The sequence below is a fragment of the Lycorma delicatula genome, chromosome 4 (genome assembly GCF_047948215.1).
Source record: "Lycorma delicatula isolate Av1 chromosome 4, ASM4794821v1, whole genome shotgun sequence".
Taxonomy (NCBI): Eukaryota; Metazoa; Arthropoda; class Insecta; order Hemiptera; family Fulgoridae; genus Lycorma; species Lycorma delicatula.
Window position 1 is genome coordinate 22,229,050 of NC_134458.1, and position 16,056 is coordinate 22,245,105.

The window sequence follows — 16,056 nt, forward strand, 5'->3', positions numbered from 1 at the left end:
ATTACTTGCTTCTTATCAAATCAAGTAACCAACTGCTTAAACTGTTTAAACAATTTTGTGAATAATTTATTAATTCTTTTAAGCTCAGTCATATTGAATTAATACAGAAGACTAATCACAATAACTAATCAATAAATACTTTTCAGTTAAATATATTTAAGTGGATTTTATAACAATTTACATATCCAGCTCATCAAACTCATTTCCTAAAACTGGAAAGTGTGGTATGTCTCCAAAAGAAACTGCTTTATAATTTTTGTTAAGAAATGATTTAAGTTCATTGGTATGATCCATATCTCTTGTTTCACATACAACTTTTACCTATAAAAATGATAAAAATATATTAATACACCACATGTAAATAAGTAAATTTAAAACGTAAATATAAGTAAAAGTAATTTAAATTTAAATGTAAAATATAAAATAATATATATATATATATATATATATATATTTATTTATTTATTTATTTATTTTACTGAAACTAATCTTTTTAAGACTTATGTTATTCCTCTGTACTGTTAAATTATATTAACACAAAACATTTAGAACAGAATATCGAGATAAGACATACATACCTTACCTTAATTTAATATGATAGTATTTTTTCTGGATTCCATATCCTTAGTCATGGTTTTTAATTAAACTGCATAAAAAGTGAAAAATACTAAAATAATGAAAATTGTGTGTTAATTTATTTTGTGAGTGCTGATATCTAAGTCAGTGTCTGTGGGAGACAGTCTTATAAAAACTGTAACAGACAGCAGCACCCGTATTATAAATTAAAACACAATTTTTAGTATTTTTCATTTTTAATATGCAGTCTAATTAAATATTTAAATCATGAGTGAAGCTGCAGGATTCTGCAAAAGTACTTTCATGTTAAAATTAAGGTAATATATGTATGTCTTATCTCAATATACTATACTAGGTGGTTTATATTAATAGAATCTAAAAAAATATTTATATATAATTTTCAAATATATATATATATATATATTAAAAAAATCAATTCCTTTATTGTCCATATCTGTAGTAATTGATTAAAAGCAAAAACAAAAAAATTCAGCATAATCCACCACACTGTGGATTGTGCTGAATTTTGTTTTTGCTTTTAATATATATATATATACAGTCTAGATGTCAGGACACACAAACAAACAAAAAGAATAGTAAAAACTCTAAATTAGAATGTTATCGTACCAATACAAAATGTGTAAAATGATTAACCTACAACACAAGAATCCACATTTATTTATTTTTCTAAACTAAGTGTTCATTTCATTCTGCAATCTTAGTGTACATTGAGATAAACTGAATGGAGAGAGTACTGCATCCTTCAAGATAGTACAGTATTGTACAGCTTTGCATATAATTTGGTCTATATTGTACTGTGAGTAATCTCAGCTTCATTTATAAGATGACATTTTTATTTCTGATTTTAGGTTTTGGTCTTTGTTTATCTGTTAGTTAATCTTTGTTCATGTAGGTACATTTAATTTAACCCACTGAATTGGTCTAATGGTGAATGCGTTTACCCAAATCAGCTGATTTGGAAGTTGATGAGTTCCAACATTCAAGTCCTAGTAAAGGCGTTACTTTTATACAGATTTGAATACTAGATCATGGATACCAGTGTTCTTTGGTGATTGGGTTTCAATTAACCATACATCTCAGGAATGATCGAACTGAGATTGTACTAGGCTACACTTCAATTAAACTTACTCATATCACCCTCATTCATCCTCTGAAGTAATACCTGAATGGTAATTTCCAGAGGCTAAACAGGAAAAAGAAAAAAAGGTAAATTTAATTTAGGGAAAAGTGAATTTGAGCATCAATATGATGTTATCTATTCTTGTGGTGTAGAAAAGTGATAGATTCACAACAATCTCGTAGTTTTCTCTCACTTTTTTAAGTAGCAGCAATTTCTGAGGTCAATGTAATTGTAGTACAAAACAAATGCAGTAAAACTGAACAGTGTTGTTTAACTTCAGTATTCTAGGGAATCAGTTTTGTAAATATGGGTTTAGCCATTACAATTTTATCCTTATTTCATACCCTTTAATTTCCAAGATATACAAAAGAATCAAAATCTACTTACTGGTAAGTCAAAGTAGCAGAAATCAGATTTGAAGAAATACCAGAAATTCTTGCAAAACTCATGAAATTAAGCAAATTTTTAAAATTTATATTTAAAAAAAGATGTTCCTTAACTGATATAATGTGATGTTTGAAACATCAATTAGTTTTTTCTATTTGTAAAATGATCCTTATAATAAAACAATAAATAACTGTACCTTAACACTGAAGACATCAGAAGTAATCCAAGCACGTTCATGAAGTATATCCTTTATGGAAACACCCATGTCTGCAAGAAGCTTACATAATTCAGAGATTCCACCTGGTCGATCGCTAATCATGATTGAAAATTTTAAAAGACGACCATCAGCAGCTAATCCTCTATCTATACAACGACCTAATATAGTAGTGTCTATATTACCACCGCATAGAGGAATAACAACTCTGAAAGACAGATGGTATCTTAAATTCATTAAAGTCACTACATTACAATAGGGTGTTATTCTCTTTTTAAGGATAAAAAATCTGTTAATTATAAAATGTAAAAGAAATATCACAGCTTCCTGCTTACGCATAGTTATTCTGGCTAAAAAGGAAATGTTTAAAAATATAACATACTTTTAAGCACAACTGATAGGAATAAGATTACGTTGGTATTTCAGATGAATTTAGATTTTTTCTTTTGTATTTATAAGCAACTAACAATGAAATACTCATATCATTTATATTGCTGAAGTTAATTTGAGTAACAAACTCATGTGTGTATGGGTGTGCACACTTAAGGCAATTAATGAAAATTAATTTGAATTAGTTTTCACATGTAATGACTTCATTATGTCATTATAATTAATACTAAATTTGAATGTCTGTGTATAAGTCTGTAGAAGACGATGTTTGCTTAAAACTGAAGAAGCTGATCCATGAAGAGTGCCAGTCAGAATTATTCTTTAACTAAAGTTCTCATTCAAATTTTCTGAATGAATATAACTGAGTTTTCATTTTGCAAAAAACTGCTTACATTTTTATAGCTTCACTTAATACTTTTCTTTTGTATGTGTGTGATTTTTGCATATTTTAACACCATCTTAGATCCAACCATCAATTTTGATATATAAATGGAAAAGTGCTCAATACCTTCTAATGAATTTGTATTCTCAAACATTTAAGAAGCTAAATTTTGGCACAGTTATTTCCTGAGGTAATCGTTAAAAAAGTAAGTAAAATTATTTTAGGTAACAACCTTTAGACGTTGAACTAAATAGGGGAAAAGAAAGGGATTCCAAAACCAGCTGGAATCAACAGAACTATCATGGATGTTTCTCTTAGGTAGTAAGCTACCAGACAGTTAGGATTTTTTAGTTTTTTATAACAGGAAACTTAGTTTAAATTTTCTCTGGACTTTTGGTTTGTGATGGGTTGAAATAATCTCAATTTTATTATGTTCCAATAGTTCCTTTTTAATTTTCAGTAAGTTGGTAAGTCATAAAATTCTCTTAATATTATTTTAATGAGGTATTATGAATTAACATTTTTAAAGAATTTTTTAATCTCTGTAAGACCACGATAAAAGGTTTCGTTTATTGGCATCTCTCTTCTTTTGTTCCCAGACTTTACATTTTGCGTGAGTGTTCTTTCCTTTGCGGGGTCATTTCTTATCTTGTTTTTTCTTTTGGAATCCTTCACATGTTTTGAGTTTTTGTCTGAATGTGTCTTTCTGTGATTTTGTGTTTTTTAAATGTGTACTTATGATTTATTTATGTCTTTATTTGTTATGTAATCTAATTATATTTTTATTTACTATGATCAGTTAGAAATTACCGAGTAAATATTGCTCATCACCTGTACTCTAGAATTTCTAAAGTTTCCTAAACTGCAATAAGTTACAATTTAAAAAGTGTAGAATCCCGTGTTTTAGATGGAAGTAAAAACACTAAAAATTTCATATTTAAAAAATTAATTATTTAAGAAAATGAAAGCAGAAATGGAATATATTAGTATATCATTTTACTTCATTAGAAAAACATCAATTATGGGGAGTTGCTTACCTTTTTCCTTTAAAATCATGTAATTGCCCAGCAAGTATAGCAGCTAGACCAGCAGCACCAGCTCCTTCGACTACACACTTTTCAAGTTCAATCAGTCTTAATATCGATATAGCTATCCACTCTTCTTTTACTACCAACTGAAAAGATTAAAATTACAAATATACTGACATTAAAAATTACAGAGTATTAAATTAAAAATATGCAGAATATAAATGGCAATTTCCATTCTTTTATTTTCTTTTTATATTACAAGAAGAATTAATAGCATAGGTTTCCAATATTGTTTTTTAACCAGTTTACTTGTTATTAATATTTATGAAATCATTCTGATTTTTTGAAGACTTCAGTATGTTTCTGTGGTGGTTTTAAGAGAAAAGAATATTTTTACACGACTACCCAAAAAGGAGTGTATGTATTCAGGGTGTACATTTGTTTGTATGTGTGTATATATTGTCGCCGAATGGCTTCGACGGCACGTGGCATTTACTAACCTCATGGCGCCCTGAAAACGCCGTTTTTGTTGAATGGCTTTGACGGTTCGTATTTCATGACCTTGTGGTGGCTCTGAAAAGGGCCGTTTTTTACGTTAGCTCTGAGAAGAGCTTTGGGTTCGCAAGCTGGTCTCCGGCGAGGTCGGGGAGTTGCGGCTCGTACATTGAAGTCCGACCAAGCTTTCCCTCAGTGACAGTTGGGTCCCCACTACATCGACGCAGTGGTGGCCCCCAGAGCCACGTAGTATCGGGTCGGCGTCGGCCGTCCTTCGCCGGTGCGGCCGAGGCGGTCTCACGCTGGGCCGGCTCCTGCAGCTGAGTCCGCCCGTCAGGGTGATTGAAGCACGGCGAGCACTAGCTGGAGTGGGAAGGTGGCGTTTGCATCCAGCGACTCCCTCGGCGGGCCGGCCAGGCCTGTTGCTCCGGCGGGGATGTTGGCATCCACCAGGAGGTCTGTTGAGCCTGCCAGGGAATGTCTTCTGTCTTCTTTCATCTTCTTCTTCTTCTTCTTGGTCTTCTCCAAGTGGTGGTCGTCGATAAATTGAAAATTCATTCTCGTGTACGCTCTTCTATAGGAGCCTGAGAGTGGTGGGGCTGCAGCGCCGCTATGGTGGCAGAACTGCGCGGTGGGAGTGATACTTGTATCCGCGCGTCCGTATACTATGTGCCCCTCTCATATGGTTGTTACCGTTATCGGTCACCAATATTAAATTAAACATATATGTGGTAACAGTATGTATGTTTGTTCCACCATAGCAGCTCAACGGCTAAACCAATTTAGATGTATGACCCCGCATCGGAGTCCCTACGTTACAGGGATGGTCATAGGCTATATAAATTTGTAAATATGTATGTTTATTTGTAATTAAAAGGCCACAAAAATCATTTAAATTATTCTAAATCGATAATCGACAGTATTTTTTTTGGGTATTGATTTTTTTGTAATGAAAATGGTTATGTTTTAAGATCCGCTATGATATCGAATGAATGATTTACGGTAGTAAAATTTATTAATTTATTTTATAATTTTTATTACTGTTGTTATTTATTGTTTATGTATGAGCATTTAAGAAAAAAATTTTATGATTTTTTGTCGGGCAGTATGTTTGATTATGTAAGCTTGTTCTTTCTTCTTGCTCTTATTTGTTAGTGTTGCTTCTTCTTATTCTGCTTTCTTACTTATTCTTATTACTGTTGTTATTTGTTTGTAAACATTTAAGAAAAAGAAAGATTCATGATTTTTGACAGGCAGTATGTTCTATGAAATAAGCATATTCTTTTTACTACTAAATACGAGTATTAACTATAATCCCTATCTTTTATTAATAGAATTAATAAATAAATAAAAACACAAATGTAAAATAGAAATAAAAATAATCTATGATTAGAACTTAAATTAATTAATCTGTAAATTAATTGCCAACGGACTGCTTCTAGCAGGAGGGAGCCTTACGCAGCCACCAGGCGCACCACCATTGGTCCGCTATGCACCACAATTTTATTGCTAAATATTAACTAATAATCTATTTCTTTTATTTACATTACTGCCCAAAAAGGAGTGTAATGTATTTAGGGTACATGTATATATGTTTGTTCCACGTAGCAGCTCAAGCTGAACCGATTTAGATGTATTACCCTGCATTGGAATCCTTACGTTACCAGGAGTGTCATAGGCTGTATAAATATATGCATTTTTAAATAGATTTTAAAAAATTGAAAAAATCTATCAGACGAATGAGTCGTTTTTTAATAACTCGCATCTCACGTATGAGATAAGAGTTTTTCTAATCGTTCAAAATGAACTGTTGAGATATGAATTATTCAAAAACAACTCATTCATCTGATAGATTTTTTGAAATCTATATATTGTTCTATCAAATGATCAATTTTATTCATGTAACTAGTGTTTTCATACAACTGCCCAAAAAGGAGTATAATTATTATTGTTTATATATATATATATATATATATGTATGTTTGTTTCACCATAGCAACTCAATGGCTGAACCAATCAGGAAGTACGACCACGTGTTGGAATCCTTACATTACCAGAAGTGTCGTATGCTATATAAGTATGTATATGTTTAAACAGATTTAAAATATTTGAAAGATATATAAAAAACTGTCACCCGCATGCTCTTCAATTATCCTATATTAAAGAGCAATATTTGTCAGTAGTGTTTTTTTTTCAGCAGTCACGTTTTTTCATTTTCATTATTTATCTCTTGTTCCGTAATTTTTTCCGTAATTTGTTTTGAAATTCAACTCAGGTTTTATGTTATAAATGGTTAAGTAGTGCAGGACAAGAAAATTTAATTATTAAGTTATTTAAATTTTTTTTTAAAGAAACAATATGCAATTGTTTATATTTACTTGAATTATTCTCAGATGTAGTTCTAGGGCACTTTTCTGTAGGGTATTCTAAGTGCTTGTACCAAATTGAATTCTTCTGTATTACAGTATAACTTAATCTTTAAATATTATTTTCATTGTTTATATCCTCAGTACAGTACTACGATACCAATTTCTTTATTAAATTTAGATTTTAATGCTATTTTGATATTTTTACATTAACAGGAAAGCACTTGGTTTGTTACAAACTTTATATTACAGCTGCAAGTTTCAAAAGTAATACCCCGATGTCTAACTTTACCGATTGAGATGTTATTTATAATGAATGAAGTCACTGTAGAGTTTGAAGTTTATACTGTATAATGTAAGGTTACATCTCTCTCCATTTACTTCATTTGCTATGATAATCTATTTATAAATTTATTGAACATGGTTCCACTAGTATATTTTAATAAAATAATTAAAAGTAATTAATAAGTGATATATCCACCTTACCAGCAAATAAGTGTTATGTCCTTGACATCTTTCAGTTTTTTCACATCAGCATCAGGAGTTAAAATATTATAATTAAGTCAAAAGTTAAAATACGTATACAATCATGACTGTTTGCATGTTAACAGTATACTAAAGAGAATAGAATGATACTCTAGTGGATTGAAATGTAATTAAAAGGGAAAACCATGTTATCCGAAATGATATTTTAGTTATGATTATTATTTCTTTATGTTTGTATTTAGTCCTTGTTTAAATAATTTATCTTCTTTAAAAACTTTCTGTTCATTAATTAGATTTTTTTGGTTAGTATGCATGTGTAATTTCTCTAAATTATGTGTATTAAAATGATTGTAAGAAATATCTAAAATGTTTATAAATGTATTTGGATTGTACGTATAATATGTTTAGCAAAATTAGAATTTTAGATTATGCTGATTTTAGAATTTTCTGATTTTTTTTTATTAGAAAATCAAAGTAAATCAGTTATCATCACTAAAATAAAGCTAAAATAATCTTGATTAATAATGAAATAAAAAGCTTATACATTAATGAACAAAAGATTAATTTTTATATGTATTTAACATATTCTGACTTAATATATGAATTGGGCAATGTTATATTAAATGAAATAATAGAAATTATCGATTTTAAAATTGCAGACATGATGAAACTTAAATATAATGCAATGAAAATTAAAATAAATAAATTGATAGATAAATATAATAAAAGTAAAAGCACTAAGTTTAATAATGTAAAACAAGATAAAATAATCTTAATATTACTTATAAATTTGGAGATAATGTTATCACCATGACACAAATCAATTTTGATAAAGAAGAACTTAATATGATAGCCAGTGCATATAAATGTAATATCAAATATAGTAAAATAAAATATATAACAAAACAAACTATAATTGGCACAGAAGATAATTTTTATAAAATCCATGATAATGACATAAGAGATAACATAAAAAATTGAATGAATAACACCAACTATAATATTATAAAAAGTAAATCCACAAATAATGATATCATAAACAATATGACATCTAAAGAAAAACAAAAAAATATTAAGATTAAATTAGTTAGTAACAAAGCACATATTGTTAAAGCAGATAAGACAGGTACACCAGTTATTATGTACATAGAACAATATATAGAAAAAACTATGCAATTTATAAAAATCAAAAATCCCATTAACGTATAAATTAAAAAAAAATTAAATCTTTAATTAATAAATCTAAATATTACAACTGATTATAAATCAAAAGATAAATTTAAAAAAAAAATTAATACATATGCGCTCAGTATGAAAGATTTACCTAAAATACACAAAATCAATACACCAATAAGACCATTAATTGATTTTACCCTTTCACCAACATATTTTTTAAGTAAATGTTTAGCAAATATATTAAGAAATTTAATAAAATTAAATACATATACTTTAAAAAATGTATATAATATTACAGATCCTTTACATAATATTAATATAACTAATAATACAACAATTATATCTTTAGATATATGTAATATGTATTCAAATATAGATATAACTAAATCGTTAAATCATTACAAAACATTTAAAAAATAACAAAAGATTTAAAAACAAAATATATAAACGAATTAATTGATATGATTAAATTATGTTGCAAATGTAGTTTTTACAATTTTAATAATCAATTTTTCATACAACCATTTGGTTCAGCAGTGGGTGAACCGTTATCAGCAATTATGTCAGAAATATACTTTTCTGACATTTTGTCGATAATTTGTGATTTTCTTCTTCTTTGGTTTCTATTTGCTAGCTTTTCTTTTTCTTCTTCTTTTAAATATTTTTGTTAATTAAAAAAAAAATCAGAATTTGTTCAAAAGAGATAAACTTTTAATTACGTAAGGTGTCAACGTTGAGATAACAGCTCGTTGACCTTATTTACTTATTAAACACATTTATTTATTATTCTATACATTATAAATAGACTAAAATTAGAAAGATATAAGTATCTTCTAATTTTTAGAAGATACTTATATCAAAAAAGCCGTAACACAACATAAAATAATTTTATGTAAATTTTATGTTGATGATACATTAGATTTATTAGATCAGATACATTATTAAATGAATTTAATAAAATTGACAAACACATAAACCTTCTTCTAATAATGCAATAATTAACTATAATTCATTTCACCCACGGTCCCAAAAGATGGCTGTTTTTAATTCACTTTTATATAGAGCCATATATTATTTAAAGCAGGTTAAAATTTCTTTAAGCAATAATATAAAAATAATTAAAAATATTGCCCTTACAAACGGTTGTAAGGGCAATATTAATACTATAAATAAATTATACAATAGAATAAATAATAAAATTAATAAGATAAGCAATATAAAATTATTACCAGATAAAACCGAAAAATATACATAAAAAATTAATACACTCCATATAGTCAAAAAATTGAAAACTTTTGTTAAAAAAATTAATATAACACCTGCTTACACAAAAAATAATTAATTAATTAACTATATTAATAATAATTATAATAGACAATAAACAGTAATGAGTCTAACCTTAACAAACAGGGGGTTTATAGTCTGGGTTGTGAGGATTGTGTTATGATATATGTCAGTATGACCAATTGTAAACTTGCTATACGTGCAAAAGGATAGATTGACAATATTAAAAACAATAAATCCAAAAATTCTAATTTTACTAAACATATTTTGGATAACGATCATACTTACAATCCAAATACATGTATAAAAATTGTAGATATTCCTTACAATCATTTTAATACACATAATTTAGAGAAATTTCACATATATAGTAACCAAAAAAATCTAATTAACGAACAGAAAGTTTTTAAAGAAGATAAATTATTTAAACAAGTACTAAATGCAAACATAAAGAAATAATAATCATAAGTAAAATATCATTTCTGATAACACTGTTAACTTTTTTATACCTAGCATCCACTTTTGTGTCTCTGTTAGTAGTAAAATTTTCTAACCATCCATAGTTTCCACAGTAATGGTAATTTATAAAGTACAGAAGTAACTTTATGAAATTTATAAAGTAGAGTTACAGCATATAATAATAATTACTTACCAAAAATACTTATGTCAGACTTTCGCTAAGTTTGGCAGAATAAATCTTTATAAAACAATTTACTGCTGTTAAATCTATCTTTTTATTTATACTTTGCATACATAGAAGCATGAAGTTTGATGAAATTACATTTGATTAATTAAATTATTAATCCCTGAGGCTGATGCTGCAAAACTAAATACTGGATATCTGACTCAATTTTTGTAAGGAACAAATAAAGGTCTTCTTTTTTGGAAATATTCGGGCGGTTTCTTTCTTTGGTCATAATATGATTAAAGCACTAAAGCATTATTCCACAAGATATAAGGTAGGGAAAGGTATCAATAAGCTGAATATCATTTTCCACATATTTGGATATAAGACAGGCATTTTTTTATTTTGCCATAGGTTTTCATATCCACCACTATCAAATTTATGTTTAATTTCTTCATCATATCTAATTTCTATTCTTCTTGGCAAGTTTTATCAATCTCATCAGTATTTGTGGTAAAAGGATTTTTTATCCAGTCATACACCTTCAATTTCAAAATATCTTCAAATTGTTTTTCCATGTCCATTTTAAGTTCATTGAGGTGGCTACTGAATCTGTCAATATTCTCTGGATTTGCATCATCTTTTACAGATGACAATTTAGGAAACTGATGAAATTCTTTCTTCAATAGATTACAACGAAGTAGTTCATGTTTGCCAATAAATAATGACACAATACTTTGGCAACCTATAAGAGTTTTATTAGCTTCCTGAAGCTGCAAATTGACATTATTATATCTCTTGAAAATATCTGCCAAATAAAAGGCATCATTCTTTACTGTTTTTAACTGTTGACAAAAATTGATCTCATTATTACTTTCAAAAAATTGTATGACACTATCAAATGCTACAAAACCAAAGATGTACCTTTTGACAGCCACCGGACTTCTGTGTGCAAAAGTAACCTAATTCATTCATTATTGTCCTGGCAAAGCTGTTTAAAGAGTCTATCATTTTTTGCATTAGATCTTGTTTACGGCTCAAATTATTGTAATTAATGATGAATGGAGAATTGTATTACATGTTTTCTTACAAGATATCTATGTACCACACAATGAATAAATAAAAAATTTGGCACTTCTTCCTTCAAATAAGCATCAGTAGCACATGCAACAATATTATTCAAAGGAATATTATTTTTTGTAAAGTATGATTTCACAGTATTAAATATAGATAATTCTCTTGTATCTGTAATGAGATTTGTTGCAAATAGCATTTCTTCTCGTAATGTATTGTCTTCATCAAAATAATGTACATATGCCATCAATAAAGCATTATCTGCATTAGTAGACTCGTCTAATTGCATGAAAAATGAAGAGTTTTGGAGAATACTTATAAGATTTTTTCAACATTAACTGCCATTTTTTCAATTCGTCGCTATCCTGTGCTGTCGCTTAGAGGTAACGTATTTAAAATTTCAGGTATATCCTGATGCATTACTGTTGAGATAAATTCTTTTATAGAGAGTATTTTTACAGTTTCTCCAATATTATAGCTTTTACCACTTTTTGCAATTAATTGTGAAATGTGATAAGCGGCAATTAATCTATCTTCGATTGTTGCATGTTGTTTCTTAAATGATGCAACGATTGTTGAATGATTTTGAAATTTTGTGTAAATTTCCTGGAAATATTTAATGGGCTTGTCCTTCTACTTTGGATGCTTTGTACAAAGATGTTCTCGCAATCGACTTGGCTTCATTGCCTCATTGGATAATGTTTTATGACACAATAAACACATTGGATGTTTTTATTTACAACAGATTCTATGAAACCCATCTTCAGATACTCTGGCAAATAGTCATGAACGTATTTATTTTTTTGAGACATGGACTTATATTATTTCACAATATTTTGTTTGAAGCTGTAGGCATGTGCTCACTCTCACAAATCCAACTGTGTACTAACCAGATGTGTGAGCTATTCTGGGACGAGGCTCTTTTGCTTGCGGTTGCACTATAGTGTCATATAGTTTCACTTACGTAAAGTGAACTAAATTTATGTGTGGGTGATACAAGTAGTATATTTTCTGAGATTTTAATTGTCACGGAATTTTATGAAAATCTAATGAAAATGTTTTTAATTAATGCTATGAAATTTTTTTAAACAGTCAAATTAAAAAAAGGAAAGTGCTACATTATCAGACTGAACCACTGTCGGCCACCATGAAAGCTGGAACGCCCACTAGTGGGCAGTAGGGACCAGGTTGACTACCATTGCACTAGAGTATCTTTATATTCTCTTCAGTATACTGTTAACATGCAAACAGTTATGATTATATACGTATTTTAACTTTTGACTTAATTATAACATTTTAACTTCTGATGATGGTTTGAGAGAACCAAAAGATCTCGAGAACTTAACATTTATTTGCTGGTAAAGTGGATATATAATTTATTAATTATTTTAATTATTATAATGTATTTATTGTAAATTAATTCATATGATTTTTAATTTATAACACTTTAAACCAAACATGTTTTGTTCAGTCTTTTATATAGAACTGTTGTAACAGCATTTAATCTATTGGCATTTAGCTGTTTCTGAACGAACTTTTTTTAAGAAAAATTTAGAATTTACTGTACTTCCTACAAGAATATGAATTGTATCTTCTGTACGTAAATGTAAAAATGGATGTAAAACATCAAAATGATGACAGAAATAGTATTAACGTACAGTGAGTTACCATTTAGATTCTTATTTGGTGGATTCCAATGGTAGTAGTATGGCAAGGATAAACTTATCATAGAGCTCTTCCATGCTTTCAAAAACTCAATCAACCAATCACCTGGTATTCTGTGTAGTTGCAGATCCCTTATACCAATGCTGTCTCCAATCATTTCTCTCCCAAACCCTCTGCTTTGTCAACCAATAATCAAGCAATAATATAACTAAATGTCAGAAAATGCATGTTTTTTTTTTTTTTTTGTCTTCAGTCATTTGACTGGTTTGATGCAGCTCTCCAAGATTCCCTATCTAGTGCTAGTCGTTTCATTTCAGTATACCCTCTACATCCTACATCCTCCTCTATGAATCATGAGACCTTGCCGTTGGTGAGGGGGCTTGAGTGCTCAGGGATACAGAGTAGCTGGACCGAAGGTGCAACCATATCGGAGAGGTATCTGTTGAGAGCCAGACTAAGGAATGATTCCTGAAAGAGGGCAGCAGCTCTTTCAGTAGTTGTTAGGGGCGTAAGTCACAATGACTTAAACGGCCATATCAACATCACTCAGTCCTCTGAGTACTGCGCAGCTGAAAGCAATGGAAAACTACAGCTGTTTTTTTTTCCAAGAAAATGTGGCTCTGCATTTTCAAAATGCATGTAACTCATGCAAAAAATAATAAAATATACACTAAGGAAAAGTTTTTATCAGCAATTAATAATTGCCGTCACTTTATCTTGAACTCAAAATAAGTGTATTTTAGTAATTTTTATTATTTATATTTTAAAATCATTTGGAATTGATTAGATATGGGATGTTTGTCTTAACTACCTGACACTTCTTTTTGTATTATCATAACTGTTATATACATACATCCCCTTTTACTAATAAAATTTGTATAATATGTGTATATATTAAATTTTTCTAATCTTATTTTTTACTATGGTAAGTTTGATTATATGTAATATATGATCTTAAAAAAAATTACTTATAATTTACGGTTTACTATTGATTTACATTATCTTCATATGCCATCCAACTGCATGAAGCCTGCAGCCCATGATGTAAATTAACACTCAATATTTATGATTTATAATGTTTTTTTAATATTTAAATTAAATAAAATAATTAAATAAATAAAACTATTTATTAATGTTTAAACTAAATTTAGAAGAATAAAATGTTCTTTTTTGTGAAACTTTGTCAACTGTCTTTCGATTAAATAAGTCACACAAATTGGTGTATCTCATTTTGAAACAATCTGCACCCTAATTGAATTCTTCTGTTATTTCTTATGGAAAAAAAGTTTTGTTTAGCTAGTTTATTTTTTTATAAACTGTACAAAATGATGACAGTAAAGAAGGCTTTAATACTCATCTTAATCATACTGAGAAAGAAATACAAGTATAAACATTTGTTGCAAAAATGATTGAAAGTATTAAGACATAATTTATGAAAAATAAACAAATAAATAATATAACATTATATCTAAGTAAATTCTATTGAGTTTGTCAATAAAAATCAATAGTTTTATATTAAAGAAACAATATTATTTACGGTATGATAACAGTTTTCAAAATAAAAGTTAGATGACTGATGTGAGCTAAAATACTTACCATTTCATCAATTAGTGGTAATGCAGTAGCAAAAGCATTATATCCAACCATTGGTACTGCTAAACCATCAGCAAGTGTGGAAGATATTGGGACATGTACTGGCTTTCCGGCTTTCATTGCTTTTGAGAAACTTGGGCACCTTTCCGATTCAACCCCCTGCAAAAGTAAAAATTATAGTTAATATTAATTTTTCATCAGTTTCATATAAATTTTCATTCTATTCTCAAGTTGTATAAAACTATTCCGATAACTAAAGGTTTAAAATTGTATTAATTGGTACTGCACAATGTGCAGTGGAATACAATATACATTGTTCACCAAGCACATATTGTATTTATTTTTTAGTTTACTAAAAAAAAAAAAAAAAAAACTTTATACAGTATAAATTTTACATCAATTGATACTAGACTCAATTGGTATTCAGACTTCTGATTTCAGAGTAGATTATCTTCAGATCTTGAGTAACACTCATGTAAGGGAAATTAGGTAACACATTAAATGATATTTGTTGGTAGCAAATTAATCGATCTGGTTCAAAGGTGCCCAGGGCCGAATTTGGATCCTGGCGTAATCATTGGCACTCTGGATCGGCTTCTTGTGTTTCCAGCACCTGTTGCAACAGGGAAGTGGCAACGACTTCTTGCAGTCACGGTGTATCCGGTCTCTCTTCTTGGCCGTGTTCAGTCGGGTGTAGTGCATCTTCATCCTGCACCATTTTATTATTTTCTTCTTCCGCCGGTTCTCTTGACAACAGATCTGGAAGTTCATTCTCCTGGCCAGGACAGTGATCTAATGTAAACTTGAAACTTTGCACCAATAAGGCCCAGCAAGCATATTATATTTTCTGCCCGGTGGCCTGCCTTAGCCACCTCAAAGCCTTGTTGTCTGTTCTGAGGATGAAAGTTTGGTCTTTGAGGTACAGTCGATAGCGTTTGATTGCCCACACCTGGGTGAGGCATTCGAGCTCATTGGAGTGATATTTCCATAGAGGCAGGCTGCATTTACATCGAGTTGCCTTGTCATTTGTTCTAGCCATGGAAGTATTCAGTTGAAGCTCATCTATCCAGTTGACAGTACATGGCACTTTATAACCTTGTAGTGTTATACGCATACTATTACTAGATTTTCCATACTAAATACTATTACTAAACATACCATACAAAAGTTTGCA

At 29.2% G+C, this 16,056-nt stretch overlaps 1 protein-coding gene across 2 annotated transcripts in view; it reads right to left on the minus strand.

Annotated features, from left to right (window-relative positions):
* Positions 1–44: 44 nt before the first annotated feature.
* Srr (Serine racemase) overlaps positions 45–16,056 on the minus strand; it is a 59,690-nt gene continuing 43,678 nt past the window's right edge. For both annotated transcript variants that reach the window (XM_075362499.1, XM_075362500.1), the window contains exons 6-9: positions 14,886–15,041; positions 4,128–4,264; positions 2,301–2,526; positions 45–321 (exon numbers count right to left, since the gene is read on the minus strand). In XM_075362499.1, coding sequence (XP_075218614.1) covers positions 178–321; positions 2,301–2,526; positions 4,128–4,264; positions 14,886–15,041 — 663 coding nt within the window. In that variant the 3' untranslated portion in view covers positions 45–177. The remainder of the gene's footprint in view (positions 322–2,300; positions 2,527–4,127; positions 4,265–14,885; positions 15,042–16,056) is intronic.